General features: G+C 40.9%; 1 protein-coding gene across 1 annotated transcript in view; it reads left to right on the top strand.

Moving 5' to 3' along the window:
- Nucleotides 1-26,173, top strand: part of LOC104127577 (cytosolic phospholipase A2 epsilon) — a 34,795-nt gene that overhangs the window by 572 nt on the left and 8,050 nt on the right. The window contains exons 2-12 of the mRNA XM_009640258.1: nt 1,755-1,827; nt 15,519-15,655; nt 19,134-19,265; nt 20,347-20,387; nt 20,839-20,881; nt 21,634-21,697; nt 22,230-22,393; nt 22,665-22,757; nt 23,255-23,292; nt 23,953-24,088; nt 25,606-25,742. Of these exons, the coding sequence (XP_009638553.1) occupies nt 1,755-1,827; nt 15,519-15,655; nt 19,134-19,265; nt 20,347-20,387; nt 20,839-20,881; nt 21,634-21,697; nt 22,230-22,393; nt 22,665-22,757; nt 23,255-23,292; nt 23,953-24,088; nt 25,606-25,742 (1,058 nt within the window). The remainder of the gene's footprint in view (nt 1-1,754; nt 1,828-15,518; nt 15,656-19,133; nt 19,266-20,346; nt 20,388-20,838; nt 20,882-21,633; nt 21,698-22,229; nt 22,394-22,664; nt 22,758-23,254; nt 23,293-23,952; nt 24,089-25,605; nt 25,743-26,173) is intronic.

Here is a 26,173-nt window from a genome sequence, read left to right as displayed (position 1 = left end):
GTGGAACATAACCAGGTGGGGAAAGCCCTAAAACTGCCTGTTGGGCTCCAGGGAGTCTCATACTCTGTCCTCTCTTCAGCTCTGAAATTAACCCACTGTTTGACTATGAGCAAGTTATTAAATCATTCTGTGCCCTACTTCTCCTGCTCTAAAATGGAGATGATGGAGCTTCCCTCCATAACGTGTGTGTGTAAGCATAAGTATGCCTGATTTAGTTAGCGGTGTCCCTGCTCCTGCGGGGGGGTTGGACTAGATGACCTCTAGGGGTCCCTTCCAACCCAAAACATTCTATGATTCTATGATTCTATTCTATGCTTGGAGACCTCAGATGTGGGATCCCCGTTGCTTAACAAATAAAAAGCATGAATGCCTAACCAAACTGGTTAAAAAAACCACCAGGAATCTACAGGTTCTTCCTTTTCAAAGGAGGGGAGAGTAACAAACAGAGTCTGGGAATGGTCTTTGTGCAGAAACTACATGTACAAAGCAAGGAATGGGACTGTCCTTGCTCCTCGTCCCCCTGACCTTAACCACTGAAGCAGCCTCGTGAGAAAGAGTAAGAGCAGAGACTTCTTGGTGATGGGGGGCAGGCTAATTGTTCTAGCCAGAACCTGAATCCAGACAAAAGACATTAAAACATGCCCTCCTGTTTTGGAGACATAAAATATGGACCAAGGTTGGTTTATCATAATTCAAAAGTGATAGAGGAGTTTGCACCCAACTTCTCAGCTGGGTCAGTTCCTAACTGGAAAAAGGAGTGAAATAATCCCCTGAAAGGATTTAATGGAGTCTTTTTGCTAGGAGAGAGTGGGAGAGGGATTAGGTAATGACTTCCAGTGAAGCAATAGCTAAAGTTTCAGGTAGTGAAATCTGCAAGGTTTAATAATTTGTTTGGGTTGTGTCTGGCTATTTGTCTTTCCTTCTGTGCTTGACATTTCAGCTAATGATGCTTTTTGCAAATATCCAGCATCTGGTTTGGGTGGGGAAGTTCTGTTAACATCTCTTCCAAAGTTGTTTTCCTTTGTGCAGAATCTGCTGCACTTGTGCTGGTGGTGCCTCACTGAACAGTTTCATTTTCCTCTGGGGTCATGATTCTTTTGAACATAACTAAGACATTGAAACCTACAGCATCGCGATTATACATTTTTCCATGGATTGTTTCTGTTTCTTAACAGTTCTTTGTATTTCCTCGTTTTCCTCTTCCTGACCACAATAGCTGAACACCTCACAACCTTTCATGTATTTGCTCTCTGCTGTTTCTGGGAGCAGTTCCTGACAAGGTTTTAAATGGAAAGTTGGAATTTTTACTAAGTAAGATTATCTGCTTTCCATGTGAAATTTCAACCATTCAAGAGAATTGAAAACTTACTTATTTTGGTTTTGTCTACAGACGTTTAATGGAGGGGTTTCTCATGCACACTCATTCTTTGCTAGTTTATTTTTCCAGCTTAATTATTTATAAAGGTTTCTTTTAAATTAAAATATCCTGTCATGTAATGCAATCATTCATTTCATTTAAAACCATTTTACTGTGCTATCCACTCTACTGTCATTTGTCCCATCAACAGCCTACATAGAGATATATTTCCTCTTTTTCTGCCTCTTTTTTTTTGTTTGTTTTGACTCTACATAGACATGGTTTTAATTTTTTAATGGCTTTGAAAATTGCAGCACACACTTACGGGAGGGCATGTTTTCTGACACATAAACAATTTAATATTCATGCGGGTAATCACTTTGTAATTTTCCTGCAGAGTGAAGAATGTCCGTGCTGCTTGCTCTCTGTAAAAATTGTAAGAATGAGAAATTTGAGAAAGGCAGATATGTGTGAGTACCATACTCTTTCCTTGTGTTTCCCAGTAGTTTGGTTCTGAAAGCAGAGAGTGTAAGCGAGCACTGTAACTGGTATCTGTGCATGAAGTATCACCACGGGTTCAAATATTGGTGCATGTTTAAATTCAGACTATTCTTAGAAAACACTTTTGTATAAACAATATCTTCCAGTTTACAGAATGTTGTTATTAGTGGAAATATCAAATGTCTTCTGTGGTATACTGTAAAGTATCTTAACTGCTAACAAGCTTCAGAGCCAGTTTTGCTGAACAATTTCAGCTGTTAATTCTCAGTTACAGTTTTTGATGTACTGCGTTGCAGGCTGCACCTCTGCTTCTCAACAAAAATGCCAGCACTGATGTCGAGTGGCTGCCAGAGCCTGTGGGGTAACATGGGAGCTTTGGTATCATCCTCTGTACCTGTCTGTTTTTTTTTCAGACAATAGAAAACATACAGGCACCTCTGAATTTCTATTTGCGTTAATTTGCATTATATAGCTTATTGTCAAACAACTTTTTTTCTATCAAGTGTTTACTGAAACGTGTTTGAAATAGCAGGCTTTCGAGGCAAAACCAGTACTATTGAAATGTTTCTGGGGACTTGGTGGAGTGGGTGGGAGTGGAATTGAAGAGAGGGAATCTCAGTGGTTACTTAGGTAGGAGAAAGCGAACTGAAGGTCAGCTCAAATATCTGCCTTGGAGAAATATGCACTGTTTTATATTGAGACATACCAAGTGAACTCATCAAGAATATTTGCCTCCATAGAGATTGCTACTCAATTCTTGGTTTTCTACTGTTGAGCCTAGCACAGGAACATTGCTTTTTCTTGAAAACAGCACATCTTCAGAGAGGAATGAAAGGTTGGTTTGGTACCCTCTCTGTTTAATCTCAGCTGAGCTGTTTCCTGGCATAAATGATACCAGCCCAAGGGAATGCCTAAATTGCCCTGACAGCCAATAGCATCAAGATAACCACCCACAGAGTTGATAACCTGATAATTTACCTTTGGCCTTCAAAATCAGGGATGGGTATTTCTTTCTCAGCATTTTATAATGATTGGAAATTACAATCTTTACATTCTTAAGGACCAAAGAACTTCCAGAAATCCATAGCTGTTGATCTTAGCTCTTTAACTTTTATTAGTCTTTCTCCTGTTTGTTCATTTTGAGCAGAGGTTTCACTGCCTGGTTACAGGTATAAAGCTATATCATTGGATATTTGCTTCCAAAGCCACATGTGGAGGAAGGTCTTTGCTGGCAAGAGCCAATAGAAGCAGTACTATGTGTCAGGGTTGGTCTAAGAGAAGCAGCCTTGTCCATTCCTCATTCCAGTTGCCTTTCTTTATCGTGCAACAGAGGACCACATTTTATTTGCCCTCTGAGCATCAGGAGCAAGTTACCTGTGTTGCAGCCAAGAGCCAGTGAGATTTTATCTGCACCATACCTGGATGCTCTCTCGGAACACTTAATTTCGTTAGTAGATCCGTGCCAGGTGGTGTGATACACATCAGAAGAAATGAAACTGTGTTAAAAAGCATTAAATTGAATTAGAAAAACAGTGCGAGAATGTAGTAGGAACCTTTACATGACAGCCCTTCCATTCTTGACAAAAATGTTGTGCAGAGAGCTGTTAATACCTGAACAATGAGAGGAGTCCTCAGAGGAAGGGATCCAAAGGCATCCATTAAAAACCTCTGCCATGGAAGAGTGAGGTATTGGCACGTACAGAAAAGTTCACTTTGTAGCCTATACCAAGTTCAGAGTGGTTTAGGCTGAAGTGCGTTTATGGTCAGTGAGACAAGTGGAGATGTTGGAAGCAAATTGGGGAATCCTAGTCTATGCATTTCATTGCACATGGATACTTTCCTAAAATTAGTCTTTGCTCAAAATTTTTTTTAAAAAAATATTTTTGTGGGAATGTATTTGTCATGTAATTTATGTTTTCATTCAAATCGTAAATACTTGAAATATATTTAGCTCAAAATATACTTTAGGAGAAGCAGAATCGGTTGTATTTCCCACTTAGTTATTTGTTTTAATCATTATTTCTGTACAACTTAAAGTTGTTAAGAGAGACAGAGATGAGGACAGAGAGCTGAAAGAAGGCACAGAAATAATTAAAACTGCAAAGAGCCATCAGAGCTTTGCTGGAGTCGGAGTCTGATTAGACCAAGCTGTGGTTTTTGGAAGACCACCTATCAAAGATGAGTACGCTTTGCTTTTCTTCAGTTGCAGCACTGAGCAGCTAATGTGTCCTCCTTGTGCAGAGCGACTGCTACCCATAACCCACAGCGCCTCTTTAGGTCTTGCACATCATATAATATAGGACTTGGGTTTTTTTATTATAGGATAGATGTGGCAATCATCTATAATCATGGTCTCCTGACCTTTTCCCTTTGTATCAGACAAAAGATTGTATTTGTACATGGTGTGAGCGTAATAACAAGAATTAGGCTACTAATGTGTATTGAAATCTGATACAAACAGGGCTTACTCATTAACCAGAAGGATTTGCTCCTACAAAATGTAGGTTATCAGGCAACTACAATCTGAGTAGTACATACAATTCCCAAGACACTGCTGTTGCAATTTCTGGGCAAGGTTGAGTTTGGCTGAATTTTCCCTGTCAAAAGTAATAAAAATAGTGATACCAGACCTGTCCAAAGGTTCATCCAGATTGTCAGTTTTTGCCCAGAACTGACCTATAATAAATGCAGGGCGAACACCAAGGCATGCTTTTTCCTGCCCCACTCTCCCAAGAGATATGCGATTCATGAGGCCTGTAGCTCTGATCTGGCTCCTGAGTCAAAAGTAGTGTTTGCATTTTATTGCCGTACCCAAAATTCTTAGCACTTGGAGGTCACTAAAGGATTTTGCTTTCATATCTTTCTGCTCACTTTGCACTGAACAGGAACCCAGGTATTCTTTCTCAGTGTCACAGGAAAACACCAGGGTGTTATTCTTCAGGGAGATCAATATACGTATATTGCTAATTAAATAGTTACATGTATTTCTGTTTTCTTTTCTTTGCCTTCATAAATGCATCCACCATTCCTGAAAAATCTGGATTCAGTGCCCAGATGGTACTTTTTCTCTGCAACTGTACAGGATGGTATGAGAAGATTTGGGAGAGATGTGTTTAATCGCCCATGGTCTGAACATTGGTCATGCAGCCAGGCTGGCTTGAGGCATAGGCAAAATAGGGAGCTACTGGCAGCATGAGGAGCGAGAGTCACAGCTGGGCTCTCCATGTTCCTGCACCCCCATTGCAGAGTACAGGGACACAAGAATGGCTGCACTGGATCAGACCAAAGGTCTCCTGCCCCATGTTTGAGAGTGGCCAGAGGGAGGTGCCTGGGGAGGAGTATGAGAGTAGGGAAAAAGCATACAGTGCTCTCTGCATGATGTGCTCTCCCAGCACTCGATCACTTCAGAGCTGGTAACTTCCCAGGACAAATACAGCTTTTCTATGAATGAAGCAACACTTCCAGTCTCCTCTCGAACCTACATAAACTCCATGCATCAGCAACAGCCTTTGTCTAGTCTCTGATTTCCATGTCACAAAAACCTTTGCTGCCATCTCAATGCCTCACCCTTGCAATGGCAAAAATCAGTTTTGCCTTCACTGCTGAAAGGCGCTGAATTTGTTCTGCTATCCAGTGACTTCCCATGATTTTCCCTTACTTTCCTTGTTGGTTGACATAGTGGAGATTGACTTTCAGAAGGCTTCCCACGTGTGGGAAGGGATTGGTTGTTGCAAAACTCTTTGTTTTCTAAGTGCTGGTCCACCAGCCAAGTTGACTGGAAGAGGACATAGCTTTCGTCTTCAACACCCCCACCCATTTCTTCGCAGATCCCCTTGAAACCACTTTTATGCAGCCCTCTGCATTTCCACCATTTAGCCATGGGAGACTTTCTTTCTGGAGAGACTGCTCTGCTGTCCAAGTACAGCTGCATTTCCCCCTCTGTGCACCAGTTATAACAAGAACTGGACCAGCACTGTGTAAATTCCCCAGAGTAGACCTTGTTTGTCAGCATAGCTGCCCAGACCTGCCTCTCCGTGCACGGTCCTGTCGGAGCACACCTGGCCCTTGCTGTTCCCAGAGGCTGCTGCTGCAGTCACAGCAGGGCACGGGCTGCCTCATGCAGCTGGCAAATCTGGTTTAGCATGGCCCCTTTCTCGGTGGCAGAGTTCCCTGGTCTTCCAGGAGGGAAAATAAATATCTTCTGCACTGCAAATTGACACTTATGGGAGAGAAACCTGTTTGTTTCATGGGCTATGAGTGAAATATAAAGTAATACTTTCTAGATACATTTATTTCACAGAAATATTTTCTTCAGGAGACAAAAAATGCTTTTAAAAATATTGGTTTGCCTTACTTTGTATTTAGCAAAGTCCAAGGCTCCAGAAAGCTTTTCTTGGAATGGTTTACAGTTATTTTTTTTAGTTTAATATGACAAGCTAATGTCAATCAGCATTCTCATTAGGCTTGTCTTTAACTATAGTATTAAATCTGGGTCTTGTTAAATCTAAGCCATGTTGCTATGCAGTTTCCCAATACTATATTGCCCACTGATTTTAAAAGTTGGAAGGCGGAATTGCTAATGTTTTTCCTTCTGTCACCTAAATCCTCTGTAACACCATCATAATAACAAATTCCCTTTCATTGCCATGTTCTCCAGAGGAAACTATTGTGTGTGGAAAGGACTGATTGAAGGGATGCACCCAACAAACTGCATATACTTCTTACCTTTTCCAGTGACTGAAGCACTGATGTGAGGGGGCGGCAGCAAAGAGGGCAGGCAGGCAGCATGGGCACTACCAGCAGGCAGCTGCCTGGGCTGGCCACCACTAATGGTGTGTTTGCTTTTAGGGTGAAATCACTTCCCTGTCAAAATGGATGTGCTCACTGACTATTGCCATGCTTCAGAGAAATCCTGGGACATGGTTCTTTAAAAAAGAGCACTGGTGTCTTTGCAAGGCATCTCATCTAAGTTCCCGATGCCGCTGGCTGCTCAGGCAGTCTGCATTTGTGTTAAGGGAGAGAAATCCTAAAAGCAGCCCAGGACAAACACTTGGCAAGAGAAATCTGCACAAGGACAGAGTAGTAGTTACGTGGGTAGCTGCCACGTTGCAACAAGGTCTGTAAACAAGGATTTCCTCACTGGTTAAGAAACTGAAACAAACAGGTATAAAAGCAACTGTTAATTACCAGAAGGTCCTCCCTGTGATGTCATATCCTGAAGCAGGGCTTTTCTTACTGTAATTGTAAGCTGGTTAGATTGAGATCAAGAGCTAATTGCATAACTACTAAGGTACCTGTCAAAATGGTGCCCCGGTCCTGACTGATGTTTATAATAACAAAATCATAACCACAATTAATAATATGAGTAACAAATTAATGGATAATGTCAATGAATACGATGTGAATCAACTTCACAGTTGCAGTTGTTAACAACCTCTGCTCCTTTCCATTCGATCTTCTGTTTGATTTTATCCACTCGTGTTACCAGCTCTGCCTCCACTCTTCCTCAGTTTATTGCTACTGTTCAAACATGTACAAAAACCTAGTTTCCCTCAGATCACCCATTTTGTGTTCTCTAGTCTAAGAGATTATTTTGAGATATTTTCCCTTTCTCAAGTCTTTAATGTGTTGTTGGCAGAAACACCATGATGGAGCGTACTGTATAGAGTGTACTGTATATTGTATTGTATACAACTGTATTGTATACATGGTAAGAAGTGTGGAGATGAAAAGTCTGTGCTGTACCTTCATAGTATCATAAGCTGCCACTAAAAATGACAATGCTATTGTATAATCAAGGAGCTCATTAACATGTTATTTGGTTAGGGATCTTGGTCAGGATACCTCCTTACAGCTGTGGAAACTATTGCACCTCTACTGCTAGGTATCAATGGTTTCTATGTAGGTATACACGCACCTACTTGCAGTTATGCTGGCTTCTGTGTGCAAGAAGAGAAAGCTGTTCTGGTGGTTAAAGGTATGATGTGTGATGTTCCGCTGTGGCTTCCTTCAGGCTCTTGGTGTAAGCTTGGAGATGAGTTTCCTCAAAACCTTAGTTCCTTGTCTCTAAAGCAAGGAATGCAGCAAGGGCATTAGGAGCCCCACAGGGGCATTAGGAAGATGAACTGATTACTGGCTGAAGTTCTGGTAAAAGCAGTAAACAACCTTAGATAAATGTTAGACTCATCTCTGGCTCAAAGGCATAGGTGAAAAAAACTACTGGGCTCTAATACTGCACCAGTGCAGGTGGTATTGCAGCTGTTGCCCTTCATTGAACAGGGATGATCTTTAAAGCCTTTTGCAATGGTGTACTACATGTTCCTAGTAGACTTCATTAGCCTCATGTTTAGAGGAGACTTCTGGTTAACAAGTGGTTGAAACAGGTTTCAAAATGTTTTAGAATTTCTTAAAATGTCAAAACCTGTTTTAAAACAGGTTTGAAAGGGGTGGAGGCAATGGAAATGAACAAGGGAGAAGCTTGGGTGGAGAAGAGAGGCTGGAATGAGTAGGTGATGGCAGCAATGTAGAACCACACGGTGCTTTGAGAGGACACAGGTCCATGCAGTGATTCGTGACCCTTCGTTTCCCCTCTGCCATTTGGCTTGCAGAGTTAAAGGCAGTGGCAGACTCTGCTCAGGACGTGACTTTCTAGTTCTGACTCGGACAGTTCAAGTAGACCTGGATGGATGTTTCTGCAAGAGCTGAGACACATTTCATGAAGCACTGTGCTAATAAGTAACCCAGATAACACAAGGCTAGCGTGCAGTTTCAAACATATGTAAGCAACATCAGCAGTTGTCAACAGATAATGACGATGAAGTATGTGCTTTGATTTCAGAATAGGCTTTCTATATTTACAAATTTCTTCTCATCACTTATGAAACTAAGCTGAGCATTGCGTTTTCTCATGCTTACAGACTCCCACATCTTCTTAAAAGTTAGTGTACCTTGGTTTTTTGATCATCCTTGCTAAGGGCCATGTTTTACTCTATATCTCGCTTACTATTGTACAACAAGGTATTAGGACCAAAGTATATTTTGCTTGACACTGAACAGTAATCATAAATTGTATATCAGCAGATCTGTGTTTACAGGAATATTAGTGGTTATGTGGGACATTCAAAGAGGTTCATAAAGAATATGAAGATTGATACAGACATTTACTTATTGCAGGACTTGCTTCAGGGTTGGTGAGGTATTCCTTTGATGAGGAGAAGAAGGTACAACTTCTCATCTTTGGTATTTTATTGTGAAAAATACACTTAAATGCATTTTTGTTCATGGATTCCCAATAGGTTTTCTTATACACTGTTAAAGAACCTGCAGAGTCTGCTCTAGTTCTGTTCTAGTTGTTCTGGTTTCATCAAGACAGCAGTATCTGCAGTTCAGTCAGTTATGCATTAAGCAGTGTGACTGATATCTGTAATTAGTGAGTAATTCTTTCCCGTACCCTCTGAGCAGAGACCTGTTTTGTTTTATGCATCTGTGCTCTCTTAGTGCTCTTACGCACGTGTCTAGATGAGTGCTGCTGAGGTCAGCTGTATGCTAAAAGCACAATAAGATAAGGCCTGTGGTATGTCTTTGTCCCCATGGAGGTTTATTCTGAAGACTCAGAGCAGTGCCATGGAAAGCCTTGCCCACAGGTGAGATCCACAGAGCTTGAGGACCTTTATCAGCAGTGGTCTCCAGAGAGGAGCTTCAGGCAACCTTTTTGCTGAACTGAGGACATTGATTACCTTGTAGATAAGGACCGAGAACCCAGATGCGATTTTCTATTATGTGGGAGGCCAATGTAAAGTAGAGAGGCTACATTTAACATGGGTTACTGTTACTCAGAGGAAAGTTGCAGTAGACTGCTAGACCATTTGGGAGTCCTGGAGGACTCCAGCCAGAATATAAAATAATTTAATTTCACCGTGAAAATAGGATTAGTTGTAGTCTTGTGATAAAAGACAGTCTGGAGGCTGTGTGTTTATCTGTGGCTTACTTTGACGTGAAAGAAACTGATGGTGAAATCTTTGTAGAAAAGGCATATAAAATAGGAAGACTTGGCTGCCAAAAGCAAAGTTCATGTTGGCAACGCATCCAAGTCATCATATTTATGTCAGGATGAACCATTGCTGTGATGTAAGCTTTTAATCCAGGCTGAATGAACTCTCTCCTTAACAAATAAACTGAAATAATCCAACTACAATCTTCACCTTTGTGTTATGCCCTGTAGGTCCAAAATGTAGTTCACAGAATGGTGACTGAAATTTACAGACTTTGGGCTGGGATTCTCAGGCACGGGAAGACCCATTTACATTGTGGTGTAAGCAGTCTTGCTTCCAGTGAGTTGTTTTGGTTTGTTATGGATTCTTTTTTTACCAAATGAACTCATCGGCATTGACATCTTTACCTTCATATTGGCTGCTTCAAACCATCATGCAAGGGAATGAGGTGATTTATTGCACCCTACTTCTGTTACTTAGTTGTAACAACATACCTTATTATTTCCATGCTGTTTCCTTAGCATAACTCTTCCATCCCCACCATAAACACCAAAGAACCTCTACAGGTCTCTATTTCTATTTTAGTGTACAGAACCTACAGTAAAATCCTACAGATTATCAGTGCTAGCTGCTTCCCATAAGTGAGACTCTGGGATATTTTTAACCTCACTCATCATATTTTCAAACATTTTCTGGTTTTCAGAAACTTCAAAACTCAGAGAAGACCTCATGCCAGTCAGCTGGCCTTGTCCTCGCTGTCATACTAAGCTATGGCTTTTTGGGAGCTTCCCATTCAGTACCAAATTTTACTTGAAAGAAAAGATAACTAGGAGAAGTGTCCGTGCAATAAACTTTGTTTATTTAGTAGCAAAGTTTTGATTTCAAAACAATGAATCTCAACTAAACAAATTCAAATTGGAATTACTGCTGCAGTACACTGTTGGTGCTGCAGTTTAGCCTTAGTTCCTGCACAAGATTACATCTCCCATGATGTATTTCTCCTGCTTTTTCAGAAAAATCCTCCTGGAGGAGAATGCGAGAAAAAGTACCATCACTACGTGTTTTTATAAAGCATGTCAGAGGCATTTCTGGGTCAAAATATTGATATTCAAGGCAAAAAATACATTAGTTTTATCTACACATTAAAACCATTTTTGTTTCTATTCCCTTACTGGGTAAATAACTTTTTGGGGGAATATTTTCTGAAGAAAGAGAATTTGTGAGTTTTAATCTGTTGGTTCAGCTGCTACTGCTATTGATTTTGTTCCCACTCCTGTTTTCTTTGAAATCTGAAGCCTGTTTCCAAGTCTGTTTCCATGAGGTTTCCCTCTGATAATGGTTTCTTCAGATGCCCAGCAGTTTTAATTGTCCGTAGTGTCTGCATCAACAGTGTTGATGACCAGCCAAGACTGAATTTTCAGCTAGTTTATTTTTAAATGGAAATGAAAGAACTTTCTAAAAAAATATTTTCCAGGGATAGATGTGAGATTGCACCCCATATCACTACAAGACAGTCTGAGGTGCAACGAAGGAAGTCTGACCTCTTAACAATACCTCTTTGCCAAAAATGTGTGGCTTACTGGTTCCTACTGGCTGACACTGAGAGTGGGAACAGTGAAATAGTGGCAATGCTTATGAAAAGTTGAAACCCGGGTGTACCCATGGTAATACGTGATTTCTAGTTCCACTTTCCCAAAACAGAACATATATAAGGGTGATCTAATGACATCTGTGCTTCTGTTAGCATGTACAAATCTTCCAAGAACAGCTCCACATACCCAAAAAGCCATTTCAGTAATACAATTTATCCTCTGTTGCTTCACGGAGGAGTTGGGGTAGATGGGAGACGTTGTAGCACAGGTGTGTGTGGGCATCTCTGCATTATATTGGGTTGCTTTTTGTATTGTTTCCTTTTAATGATTATATTGGGATGGTACATGGAGGCTCTAGGTACGGATTTAAGCCTTGTTCCTTGGACCCTGTATGTGTTTGGAAAGGAAAAGTGGCAACTTTTCCAATGAACTTACAGTCTTACTTTATATGTGTCAAAGAAGGAGGTGTGCAGTTGTTTTGGTGACAGTGCCCAGACACCTGGGAATTGATCTCTTGGGCTGGTGCAGTATAAGGATGCCCTATCACTTCCTTCCCTGACAGTCAAGGCTGGCATGGAGACTGGTTAGTTGGTTTCCATGCAATGTAATTGATGTGACATGATTATCCTGTTTGTTTGCCTTCCAGCATAAACATGGGCATCATGTGGTGGCACTTCCATATGACACCTTGTAGGTTCACCTGGGCTCATCCTCTTCTGCTGAAGCAGGTTCAAGTTCATCTTGTCTGTCACTCTTTGATACATATATGGGTACCAGTACCCTCTGAAAAGAGTTACCTAGAAAATTGATAAAATCCCTCTCACTAGAGCTAACTCTCTTAGAGCTGGAGCAGTTTCCCTAACATTTATCTTTGTTTACTTCCCTCTGGCCCCACAGAACCACTGATCATTGTCCTCCTTGTATCAATAACTTGGACATTACAGAAATTATTATTACCATGCTATCTGACAGTCTTTGCTGCTGTTGCTGTTGAATTAGCAAACTCAGTTCTTTCAGCTCTTTCTCATATGCCAGGCTGTCTAAGTCCATCCTCTTCAACCTGGACACATTTATTTTTAATGGCTGGTAATAGTTAAAGTCTTTTACTGTGGAGAGGGGAAAAGAGTGGAAGAAAAATGGAACATGGGGGACACTTGTTCCTGTCCAGGGCTGGGAGTGTATGCAAAGAGATCTCAGTGATAAATCTCATCACCTGCACTTATATTCAACATTGTGTATTTGGGATCAGGTAAAAAATTTATGTAAATATGTGTTGCATATATAAGTTAACAATTAAGTCCTGCAACATTATAGTTCTGGGGTATAATTTGTTACTCTTCATGCAGTAGCCTGGCTGTAATTGCTTTTGTCTCTATCTGCATCTGTCGGCCTCAAGTTGTGCCAGGAGAGGTTTAGATTGGATATTAGGAAAAATTTCTTCAATGTAAGGGTTATCAAACATCAGAACAGGCTGCCCAAGGAAGTGGTGGAGTCAGCATCCTTTGAAGTATTTAAAAGATGTGTAGATGTGTTCCTTTGGGACATGATTTAGTGGTGGACTTGGCAGTGCTAGGTTAATAGTTTGGATTCGATGACGTTAAAGGTCTTTTTCGCCCTAAACTATTCTGTTCTATTCTATTTGCATTCCTGTCTTGGGCTATGTTGAGACTGAATCCTTGATGGTTGCTAACCAAGCTGGTGTTACATGTGGCTCATCAAGCTGTGGGAACTTTGTTTTTGTTCTTATTAAGGGTGAACAGCCTTAACAGCCTTGCTAAAGACTGGACTAACTTCTCAAGTTGTCCGTTGTGTTGAGAGAGAATGAAGGACTGAAAACCCACCACAGCTCTATCTAGACACGAGTTTATAAGTCACAAGTTTAGAGCTTCTTTGGTACTCTGAAAATATCAAATGCCTGTCTTCTAAATCAGGATTCATAGCTAGTATGTACAACAAAGAGATATCCCAGACCATAAATGGACAAATTCTCTAAAACACATGTGTATCAGTAGTCTGTAACTGACAGATACTGCTGCTGAAGAAGCAGATATTCTCACTCTTACCTGCTTCTATGGCATCGTCTGAGGAAGTAACAATGCAAAGTTAATATTATCTTTTTCAAATGTTAAAAATTAATGGAAGAATTGTAGAAAATGTTGTAGGGGAGAGAGCTAAAGCAATTATTTTATAACCTCCCTTACCAATAAATTGTTGTCTACAGGTACATCGCACATATTCTGCATTTTAAAATTGTGGTAATAAGTCTAAAAATATTCTAATATTACTTACAAGAATTACAGACACCTGCATTTACAATGTTAAAACTATCAAACGCATGCTGAAAAACTGGAAGATGTTTCATGTTCAGACAGTATCAGAAGACTTGAACGGTAAATCATACATAGCCTGATTGCACAAATTGCTTTAAGCAACACCTATGCATTGCCACATGGGTTACACCACAAGTTTAAAGAAAGTGCTGAATGAGAATCAAGAGACTGCTAGAGGAAGAATAACATAATTACTGATAAGGCGCTCTTCTTATGGGTCATGTGGAAATACTGATAATATTATTTTTTGTATAATGCTTTTAATCATGGGATGTCAAAGCAGATTACAAAAGAGGAAAGGATTGTTATCGCTGTTTTATTGATGGGGAAGTGCAGACAGAGAAGCAAATTTATATGTAAGCAATTGCCAGAGTGACTTAGCAGCCTGGAGCAGAGCTGGGACTGGAGCCAACATGTCATGAGACCTTTTCCAGCAGGTTACCTACTTGGTCATGCTGCCTCTCAGCATGTATCCCACAGTACCAAACCGCCTGTGATTATACCCACATCTGTTACTGTGATTACAAAACAATTTCTTAAAGCTGGAGATATTAGAGTCAGCTGTAGTTGCTCAGCAGACAAAAAGAAAGGTCCGTTGTCTAACAAGAAGTGAAAACAGTGTACAGGACTGAATGGCAGCGTAGCGAGAGCAAGTCCCATCACTCTTTGCTGTTTTTTCAGGGTCTCAGTTTATTACTGCAGGTTCAGGAGACATCAACTCTTTTATGCACTTAGGAAGAGATGCCCAGCACTGCTCCCTGCTAAAAAAAAAAAAACATCGTCATCTTAGCAGTATCAGAGAGAATCCTAACCACCAAATACTCTACACACATCAGGTTAGCACACAAAAGGAAAGTTAGTTGCGCAGACATACAAGTACCCAACCTGCCTCTCACCCCAAAACTCTGGCAATCCCCGAGAGACAACTCGCCAACACTCTGCAGCGGTGCCTGGCATAGCCGTGTTGACCTGGCAGGGAGGCTGTTTGCCCCAGCTTGGGGCTGGGGGGTGGTTCCTGGGAGCCGACCCCAAAGCAGCCCCCATGTATTATGAAGATTTAGTGCCATACCTGTAGCTAACTGGGCAACCTTGTGTTATAGTAACACCTTTCTCAGAAATTACAAGTTTCTTCATTATCAAAGCTCAGAGTTTAAATCAGTGCATTGCTATTTTTGCATATTCATTGATGGTGAAGGGATGTGACCACATGTTGGGTGAGACAGCTGGCTCATTATGTGGACTGGGCTACAGCTATGAGGAGGCAGAAGACCTAAAGGGGCAGATCCTTCACACCCAGACCGTCTTTAGTTCTTCTGTTCTTATCTCAAGAGCAAAGGACAAATCTAGCCCCTCTTCTAAATTCTCAAAGAGTTAAATAAGTATTTTACCCTTTAACAAGGTTCTCTTAAAATGTAACCCTTTTTCTTCTCCATCACAGAAATATGCTGATTTGCAACAAACAGGGGACATACCAATAATGTTTTTTGTTAAGTAAAATTAGCTCTGCATATTTTTTCCTTACCAGTTGTCTTTAGTGCAGTAGCTTCTTTGAATCTCCATTAATGACCAGAACTCCCACCTGCAGGAGGGAGCAAACAGTAGTGAATGCTATTGAATAAGGACCTGTAAGAAAAGTAGTAAAAATGATATGTCCTTTTTGCAGCTTGCCATTTATACAGTGCTATAAGGCCATGCTCTAAGATATTTATAGTAATGTGTTGGTTACAATATATCTTTTCAAATACAGTTACTCAAACTGATTGCTATGTAAGCCTGTCCTTGCCCACTGCTTCCCCTAAGACTGTCCGGACAAAAACCATCAAGAACTGCAGAGATCCAGTGTGGAATGAAACATTTTGCTTCAGGATCCAGAGTCAAGTAAAAGTAAGATGCAGAGTGCATTTGTTTTTCTTTTGGGATGGAGATCTCATTGCATGATTGGTATGTAAGGTATTGTAAAAATAAATATGTGTGAGGGACTACAAGGATGTGGGTAAGGGGATGTGGAGTAGCATAAAGGATAATCAAGATATTTCACAATTGTTCATACTATGTTCTATCACTTTTTGGTTGTTTCTTTTTTTTTTTTTTTAATTACTGCTTTTCAAGAGTGAAGGTGAGAATTTCAGAGTAAACTGATCAGTATAAAAGATATGTATGAGCTTAGTAGTGGAAGCCTCACAGTGCTGAACTTTTTTATCATTCATTTGGAACCACCTGCAATAAAAAAAAAACAAACCAAAACCCAAACCAGCATGCTAAAGTTTGCAAAAGACGACCAGCTGAGCTTTTACCATGATGATGCTAGAGCTTAAGAACACTTGCAATTCCCACTATCCACTCCCTCCAAAAGACAGCATCTGCATCAGAGTCCAGAAATCCACAAAGACCAGTGACAGGCCAAGGAAGCCAAGCTTACTTCGCACCCGGGGCAATCAAACTCTGCTTTACAACTTGCACCCTTCATTTCCTAGTGCTGGTGGCAGAGCAGGACAAGAGCACTTCTGGCAGGTGCCAAATCAGCAGGCCAGTCCCCGGCTCTCTTGAGCATTGATAAACTCCTCCAAAAGAGCATTCAGAATAACCCAAAATGTTGCTACACCGCAGGGTCTCCAGTGAACAATCCCTCTTGCCTTTGTCTGCAGAAGTTGACCATGATACAAGTTCTCAGGCTTCCTTCCACAGAGTGAGGTGATACTGGTCCTGTGTGGTATGGCTTTTGGCTTTAACATGTCTGCTCATCTGTGACCTACATCCAGTGCTTTCCCTGCAGACCTAAAAAAATTCCAACTTCTTTCAAAATACCAGGAAAACACAATTTCACTGAGCCCTGCAGAGGTTTATCAGGGAGGCAAAAGGCAAAGGACAAACATTGCAGCATTGGGAACAAATACCCACTGATCTGCAACTCTTGCACCAGAACACCTGCTCCTTGCAATGGTTTGTGGCTGACCAGTCTTTCAAAACTGCAATACCATACTCAACAGCTGAAAAAAATATCTTGGCTGCAGGAAGCTGCTTGAACTACTCCTTCATGGAGTAGTACTGGGGAAGCTTTTGCATTTACTTTGCAGTAAGTTTGCAGCAGGAAACAAGACACGTGGCATTAGCCCAAATAATTTTCAGTGTGTGGCAACAGCAGCAGTGGTCACTGTGGCTTCAGTGTGGGCTGCACAAAATGTGTCCTGGGGATCTCGGACAACCCAAGTGCTCTGGCCTGTCTGTTGCTGCTGCCTTGCTGCTCTCTGGGATCAACAGACTAAGTTAAGGCTCTCACAGGTTTCTCTGCATACACTGCAATTGCTCTGCTTGTTGCCCTCTGAGCAGAGCCAGAGTCTGCTGATCTGGTTATTTTCTCCTCGCCTGTCTTCTGTATCATTGAGGTATCCATCTTGCTAATTCATGGGAGCCAGAGCTCAGTAAAATCATGTAATACACTGTCACTGTGGAAGAGGAAAACTTGTTTGGGCATGCTGGGCTGGTTCCCATCGGGAATGGGAGTGTTTACTGAAAGGCATCTATTCTGATGAGTGTCTGACAAAGCACAGGCAGCGAGGAAGGGCTTCCTGGCTGGTGCTGTGGGCTGTGCTCCCCCGGCTGCAGGAGGGCCACCCTGCCCAGAGCTGGTGGCATGCAGCCCCGCCAAGGGATGGCTCTGCTCTGCACCTGGCTCCCAGCGATGCTGCCCTCATATCCTTTGTCAGGAGTGGATAGGAACAGTGAACTGCTCGGAGAGCCCCAACTGCTCCCCGCAGAGCACCCCAGCGGTGCAGCCAGTCATCTCCCTTGGCCAGCCAGTGCCCTGTACGTGCCCTTCTGGCTAGCTGGGAGTAACAGAGGCACTTCAAATCAATCAGTCACTAAGAAAGTAAGTCAGCCTTTTTTTAGCTGAATAAGGACTGTCTGCTGCAGTATCACAGCTAGGAAAACTGATCTGCTCTTCAGCGTAAGCCTGCCTTCTACAAACTGCAAACTATTGCTTTTAAGCATATCCCCTCTATCACCTTCCATAATCCTTTACAGGTTATTTATGGCTGGCCTGTAAACCAAGTTGCTGTGACTGCTCCTCTCTGCCTCTTGTCAGGATGTTTCTCTTAGCAAGAGTGGTGGGCAGGAATCCACTGCTGACCCTGTCAGGCCCAACCAGAACAGTTTTTCTGTCTGAAGCACAACGTGATGCATTTGTGTATACGGTCTTAAGCGAGGCAGCCTTTCTGTCTTCTGACAGCAAACTGCAAACTGAAGTTCACTGCACCTTGCCATCTCTCACTTGCTGGTTTCTTACAGAAATGATGGATGCCAAAATTGAATACTTGGATTCTGCATCATCTTCCTTTCGGTATATTTGTGTATTCAATCACTTATCAGATTTAGTTATGGACCTTCCTGTGATTCATTATGAACTTTTAAGGCAGCAAAGCTCATGTGGTCATTCATTTTTGTGCATGTGTTTGTGTTGAGGCCGTGTGCCTATCTGTGTGTCTTTAATAAGCATCGAACCTCTTAGCAAGCTTCCGTTAAATCTGATGGATAAGTAAGAATCTCTGAGCTAAGAGGTCCCTGTAATTTACATGAGAATGAGCTGCTGATTATATGGAGAGAGGCATGAATTCTTTCCCCACTGAAAAAAACGCCATTAATGTTAATTTGCTCAGCATGTTGGCAGGCACCTCTGAGCCAGCCCATGTGCAGCTGCCAAGCAGGCACGGCAGGGGCTCTTACCCCTCTCCTGTCCATGCAAGAGGAGGAGGTTTGTGTGGTGTGAGGAAATAAGAGGAGATTGAGAGGTGTAGGATGTAATCCGGTGGAAATAGACTTTTTTTCTGCTGCTTTCTGTGTTTTGTCACTAATTAAACAAAAACATCAGTTTCTGTAGATTCCATGGTAATTACTTCCATGTGACCTGTTTGATAATTTACAGGATATAATTATGCAACCATGCAGTAGTTACATGGCACTTCCTCAACGTATTTTAATCACTGCTTGTATCCAAGGAGTTTGGGTTTGTTTTTTTTTCACCATTAGCAATAAAGTCCTGACCACTAGATGGTTTCCTACAACTCAGGGAAGAATGGTAAACTCAAACCAAATTGGAGGTCAAACATGCCTTTCAATATGGGAGCTACATATTCAATGATTCTACAAGGTTTAGTAATTTAAATTACTCTGCAGGGGAAAATCAGCAACAAACCCAACTACTTTAGGTTCAGAATACGTTTCTTCAGCTCTGTGTGGTTGAAAAGGATGTACATGCTCTCTCATGTCCACCAACGGTTCTGTCTTAACATGCTGAGCACATCATCTTGTGCTTCCCTAAGGCCTTGAAATAGAGATGTTCCTAATCCTGTACCTCTGTTCACAGAATATTCTTGAGCTAAAGGTCTATGATGAAAATGCAATCACTGAAGATGACCTCCTCTTCACTGTCCTCTTTGATGTTGCTAAAATCCAGCTTGGAGAAACTGTTCACTTGACTTTTCAACTAAATCCAAAGGTGAGGAATAAAACTGTCTTGGCCACAGGAAGGAAACACATTTTGATATTACCTCCCAAATAACTTCTTGTAAAGCACTTGTAGATGGGAGGGTTTATTACCTATTGGTTTGCACTTCATATGATCCTGTAAAATACTTCCCAAACGTTGTTCATCAAGGTGAACAAGGTTTACCTCCCTACCTTGAACATAATCCTGAAGGTTTTTACTAGTTCCTCAAATCTCTTAGCAGGGTTTTTCTGACACCAGAGGTCCCTTTTTTATCTTTCTTGACTTTGTTGCTCAAGTAGTTTTTGTTGGACATAAAAGTCTTAATCACTGTCGCACAAATTTTCTCTGTTAGGGTTTATTTTCCTGGGACCAGCACTTGTGAGTTTGGGCACACTCTGAGTTTGGAATATTCACTTAAAAACTGATACCCTACCCTGTAATTCTTTTTTGTATACCTGAATATAACACAAAGATCCATGCTGAGGTGCTAAAATGCATTGATGGCAAATTACTGTAATGCATACATGATGACTTCAACATGGGATCTGGATGTCCGATTTTCGTACTCTTATAGATATGCTGTTTCACTGACTTTTCTTACAAGGCATGTATTGGCATTCAGTGCTATGGTGATATTGGCAGGTAGTCTGTATTAACTTGTCTGGTGACTGGTCAATGTATTGTCCGTGTTATAGGAGTCCTTTCAATCAGAAGAATTGAGAATGCCCTATGCTATCAAACAGTATCGGTCTTCTGATAATGTTACCCAGAAAAAACAAGGCTTTTAGACAGTTCTAAGCCAACAGTTATTCCATGCTTAGGACTGGGGATTGCCTGTGTGACCATCTTACTCTGCCTCACCACTGAATGTACAAGTGCAGTCAGCCTGAGAACTGATGGTTAATGAAGGAGGGAGAATACTTTCCAAAATCCTTCTAAGTCTATTGCTTTCACTCATCCAAGCATACCCTCAAGCAGGAGGGAAATTTGATTTTAAGAGCTGTTTCAGGAGCCAGAATAATAATTGACAGCCATAGCTAGTGAGAAAGAAAATTAATTCAAATGCTTATACTGAATTAATCTTTTACAGACACAAGAGATGCTGGAGGTTGAGTTTGCATCGGAGAGCATGTGAGTAAAACCCACACAAGACTGGAGAACTGTACTTTGCAAAAGCAAGCAGTCAGGCGCATGCTAGCATTTGCTATAACGTAGTGTAAAATGCTCAGCATCACAGCAACAGCTGGCGTTTATCAAGTTAGTTGCATATTGGCTAAAACACTGTGTTCCTGTTCTACCAAGAATCATCCTGGATGCTAATTTATCCCGTTATTTGCTGGAAGAGGGAGAAGGATAGTAAGAACCTCAGCCACTGTGCTTATTACTAATATTGTTTACCATTATCATTAAAAAAATAAGGAAGCCACACTTCAGATGTCTGCCAAAATTAAACAACAGTGACATATTTGAGACTCTACTGGACATGGCAACCTTTAAGGGAAGGGTTATTACTTGGTGTTCATTTAAGGATGTATTTATGTCATATTAGTTCTGACTGCATTTTTGTTTTCCTCTCTTTCAGTCCAGTCTCTCCTGAAAAGCTTGTCACTAATGGTGTATTAGTGGTAATTTTAAATTGTCTCTCTTCTATGTTCATTTTCATACTCGTGATGGGAGTGGTGAATCTGGCAGGTGCCCCAACACCTCGCTGCAGGCAGAGCTTAAGGGGAGGGAGATGGGGATCAGACACCGGCAGCCACCCTGTTGTGCTGCTCCCTGTTGGAGGATGTATTAAGAAAGACTGAACACGGTCATTGGGGATACCCAGAGACCTGTCCACCACCAGCACCTGATAGCAAGCCTCTTGACAAAGCCAGAAATGCTCTTTCATTGTTTTACTGTCTCTGCATCATTCCCTCTGGGGACTTCTCTTGGGACACCCTTGCAGCCATCCTGTTCTCCCCACCTCCATGGGATGATATGGAAGTTGCCTTCTTTACTACCCCTAACTCACTATTTAGAGGAGGTAGCACTTGGCTGTCCAACTTCACCAAAGTAGGGCTGTGCGGACAGCCCTGTGATTTGGCCAACCCATCAGTCTACCCTCAGGAGGCCTCAGCACACTCCTCTGTTATTTCCCCTCCCTTCCCAGCCCCATCCCCCTGGATGGACCACAGCACCACAACTATTTTTCTTTCAGCTGAAACCTGGCACGTCTTCAGAGTGCCAAGGTCTTTCTCTTATTGGCCTAACAAACTCAGGGTGGACAGTTTTCCAGACTCCAGGGATCCAGGTGACGAGGGATAGTAGCAGTGAAGTGACTCAGACATGGCATGTTTTGTGTACTTAATTCTCTCATCATTCATCCCTGCTACAGTCTCGTGAAATTTCCTGCTTGGAAGTCCTGGTAGACAATAAACAGACAAAGAACGAACCTTCAGGTTAGACTTTAAACTAGAAACAAAAGACCTTATTTTACGGTAAACAGAAAATCTCTCATTTTTTTGTCATTTTCTTATCCAGTAATTTCCCACTTTGGTCTTACAATTAGAGCACAGGAATTGGATAGTTAAGAGTATACACAGGATCATAGATCCAACAGTTATTATGTGTCTCTGCTACTTAACTATAAAAACTGGACTTCAAAATTACAGTGAATGATTAGAATGATAACGAATCTTATTAGTGCTGTAAAATAGAAGTAAATATATATTTCTATCTCAATAATTTACATTTTGCCCAATTTGCCTGTATGTCTGAGTTTTTAAAACAGCTACTGATGTTTTCTTTTTCTTTTTTCCCTCCTTCTTGTAATGTTCCCTGTTTGGATAAATAGAACCTGGGAGCTTTTAAGTGGGTTTGGATGTTTTTTATATTAAAATGACAACTTCTAAATGACCACTTAATGTTCTATTTCTGACATTGTAATCAAATTCTCTGTCTGCTTTTCATCTTTTTTTTTTTTTTTTTTAGAAAAAGACTTCTTATTTTCAGTGAAGGGATCCTATGAAGAGAGCCAGACCCTGTCACTGGGCTCTCCCCAGCGACCTGCAGAGCCCCTGCACTTCCATTACATCAAGTACAGCCTGTCAGAGCTGTGCATGGCCCTGGCAGAGAAGAAGCCTCATTTCTGCTCGGTATGTGATTGTTAGCTTGAGTAAGCACAGTAAACTCATGGATTTCCATACCTGACTGAGGCAAATGGAAAGAACTTGTATTTTTAATTAAAAGCCATTTTTTTGGTGTTGTTCTGCTCTGGAAGAACACTGTACCCCCTAAGACACCTAAATATTAGATGCCAACTTGCAAACTGCTGGATGGTGACCCCATTTGAAAAAATAAGTTGGTAACAGTGTTTTTTGTGGTATATACATTCAATATTTTTCTACATTATAATTTATTTTTCAGTGTACCTCAGGAGAAGAGAAAAAAGACTGCCATGCATCCCTCACTATTCCTCTGGATTCACTTCCCTTCAAGGAGAAAGTTGCAGTAGCAAAGGTGCTCGATACCAACATTTTAGGAGAAATGTGAGGCTATGGACCAAAGATCAATGGGCATGAATTAACAAGATCAATGTGAAGTAGGGGGTTAGGTATATAACTGCTAGTGCCCTTACATTCCTAATATTTTCATATCTATACTTTTTCATATGAACCGAGTAGACCCAAAACCCACAGCCACACGTTTGAGAGAGGGATTTCTATCACCAGTGGGGACTAACGCAGGTCAGAGCAAATGCAAACAATGAGGCAAGAAGGAGCACATGGGCAGGGATGGTGCTGTTTTTTACTGTATAATGCTCTGTGTATCTTTAGTATAAAACAATTTAAAGACAATAAAGCAGACTTGGAGAAATTTTAAAAATTGGATGGATTTTCAGATTGTTAGGTCTTTGGGGCTCCAACACAACTCTTAGAAAAAGTGATGGGTTTCAAAGCTGACTGAAAGAAAGCACAAAATCATCTCCAGTGCTTATATTGTGTTTTCTTTTCTAGGATGAAACAATCAATTTACATGTGAAGTCAAATAACTGGTAAGAAATTCTGTCTTTGGGTTTGGTGGTTGCGAAAAAAATATGCTTCCTAGATTTTTGCCTTACTTTTTTCTGAAACTAAGCAAGAAAGTAGTTAATCAATTATTATATTTGCCCCTATTTAGCCTGTGTTAGTTATCCATGTCCAGAAGGTGAACAGTGTTAAGTGTGCTGGGTGACATTTCCTGTTATGCTACTATGCAGGAGTTCAGTTTAGATTGGGAAAATAATCTATTCTGGCTGTAAAACCCATGGAGATACAGGTTTAGAAAAATAATTGTTTATACCTTGCTTTCCTTACTTGTAAAGAATCCAAAGTATTTGTATTTATAAAACCTGGAGGTCATCAGGCAAAACCCCCTAAATATTCCACTGTTTATAGTATCTGTATATGGATTGCAGTATTTATGTTAGACACTTCTTGAAAATCAGTGTAGCAACAAACAATATTTGTGGCTTTTTTTTCTGTAAGGTTTTACAACTTTTTAACTTTCTCAGCCTTTTCTCTACTGTGTCTATATTGTCTGCAATGTGCTTTTGTGGGGCTGCAATAGCAGCTTATCTACGCATAATAGACAAGTTTATGACTTGTAAGCATGGGTCCAGACATAAATTGTAAGTGATCACAGACATCTTATTTAACCCTGGACTTTGTTTGAGGTCAAGGAATTTAGATGTTCGCTTGGAGTTTGATCTGTGTACGGAAGAGAAAAAATTCCTACAAAAACGGAGAAAGTTTGTGGCTTCTGCTCTGAAAAAAGCACTTCATTTAGAGCAAGACCTACAAGACCATGAGGTATGGGGAACATTACAGGGACTGGACTGTGCTGTGTAACAGGAATGTGTTGTGCTTGTAGCTGTTCGCATATTGTTCCTTAACCAGTCCTGATGTATTCAGTGCCCAATGTAAAGCATCAAGAAATGTTTAGGTAAAGCAATGTGAGAGCATGGGTAGTATCAAACTTACTTGCTACACATGTTTATTCAGAAAACAGAATGTCATAAATCAGCATTTTTTCCCTGCCTTATTTCTTTTTCATCTGTGAATTATAGACCTGGCTAATGCTACTCTCTTAGCTGAGCATTCAGTCACCAAAGGCTCCATAAGGTATTTTATACTGTCAGATTTTGGAGGGGGAAAACCTAACAGTTAAAGTGATACGTAACACTGACTGATGAGGATGTTTCTTATCACAGACTCTCTCCTCTGGTGCTCATTGCATCAGCTGAATTGTCATTCTAACAGCGCAAAGGCACTCAACATTTTTCTCTCATCTTGTCTGAGTCAGGGTTTGTATTTATTCATGCCCATGCTGGCATGGGGATGGTTGGTGCTGTAGGGAGGGAACATGGTCTGTGATCAGGCACTTGAGAAATTAAAACGTTTTCATTTGGAGGTTTTTTGGTTTTTTGGTTTTTTTTTCACCTGTGCTTTTCTCTTTGTCCAGGACAGCTGGACCAAAGGCATACTAAACATTTTATGGCAGAATGGTTTTGGATGCTATAAATTATGTCCTTGCTCCCAAAGTAATCACATCAGTATATATTTTTTTCCATTAGCACACTAGTTTCAGTGGAAAAAAGCAGTTTCTTAAGTATAAGAATTTTTTAGGGGAAGTACTTTTAATTTTCCAACAAGAAAATGCTTCTTTGTAGTTAAGTAAACCTAAATCAGAATACTTTGCTTTGACCTGAAATGTGTGATTTGAATCAGGTCAAAAGAGCATTGCTCAGTATTTCCTTGATGCAATTGCCTGGAAATGTGTATGGGAAACATCATTCGGCTCCTCTCCTCTCATTGGGTTTCTTGGAGGAATTAGTTTTCCTGTAACACAATTTAGATTTCCATGCAATTAGGCTTTGTGGTTCACCACTGCAATTATATACTCTAGGTACTTCATAAGAAATGTAATCTAGTCATTATACTTCACTTACAAGAGAGGATGAGCTCTGCCAGATCTCAAAATAGAGCTCTCATGAGGTGATGTTCCACTAAGGAAATGCAGTTTAACATTGAAATGCCTTGAAACAAGTTTTGAGCTGTTCTGGTAATCCAGCATGTGACAATATAGAATTAAAATGGATTAATTTCGATCAAAAAAGTAAAAATCAGCAAATTGCCAGACCTTTGGATTTTTAAAATTATTTTTCTGTGCACAACACCAGGTTTTCATTTTTTTCTCTCCTGCTTGGGCAAACAGTGAAATGTTGGAATTTCTTGTGGGACAGAAATGCTGTAATTTTCTCAGCTCTGATTACATGTGCTGGTAGACGAAGTTGTTGCTTACCACAGCTGTGTTGATGTTTAAACAGGTACCGGTTGTAGCAGTGATGACAACAGGAGGTGGCACCCGGGCACTGACATCTCTGTTAGGCAACCTGTTGGGTCTTCAGAAGCTGGACCTCTTAGATGCTATTTCATACATCACTGGATCATCTGGTTCAACATGGTAAGGACATCCTGAACAAAGACCTAATATATCACCTCTACAGTCTGTTGTGTGAAAGATTTATTCTCTTTATTTTGGTAAAGGAAGGTGTACTACTTCAGTCTCAAGCTTTTTTTGCTGTATTTGGAACACATTGCCTGAGCCAGTGTATGGCCTAGGCACCCCTTGCAGGGAACATTTTCCTTGACCCTTTTTTTCATCTCTAGGATCTTTCCTAGTGAGTGACCTTGGTGCAAGTCACAGCCTTGTGCATAAACCTACATAGCATGGAGGCACTTTTTGCAAGTCCTGGTGTTTCACTAGTGATTTGGGGAGGTCCTCCAAATCAAAAAATCTTTTCTCTTCAATAGTAAGCTTTTTAATGCACCTCAGCTAGTTCATTTGATGTGGTCCTTAAATACAAGTCTAAAAAGTGAAAGCATCTTGAGCAT

The sequence above is a fragment of the Egretta garzetta genome, unplaced genomic scaffold, assembly GCF_000687185.1.
Source record: "Egretta garzetta isolate BGI_Z169 unplaced genomic scaffold, ASM68718v1 scaffold526, whole genome shotgun sequence".
NCBI classification, from domain to species: Eukaryota; Metazoa; Chordata; class Aves; order Pelecaniformes; family Ardeidae; genus Egretta; species Egretta garzetta.
Note: the sequence above shows the minus strand (reverse complement) of the source record. Positions and strands in the feature narration are given on the sequence as shown.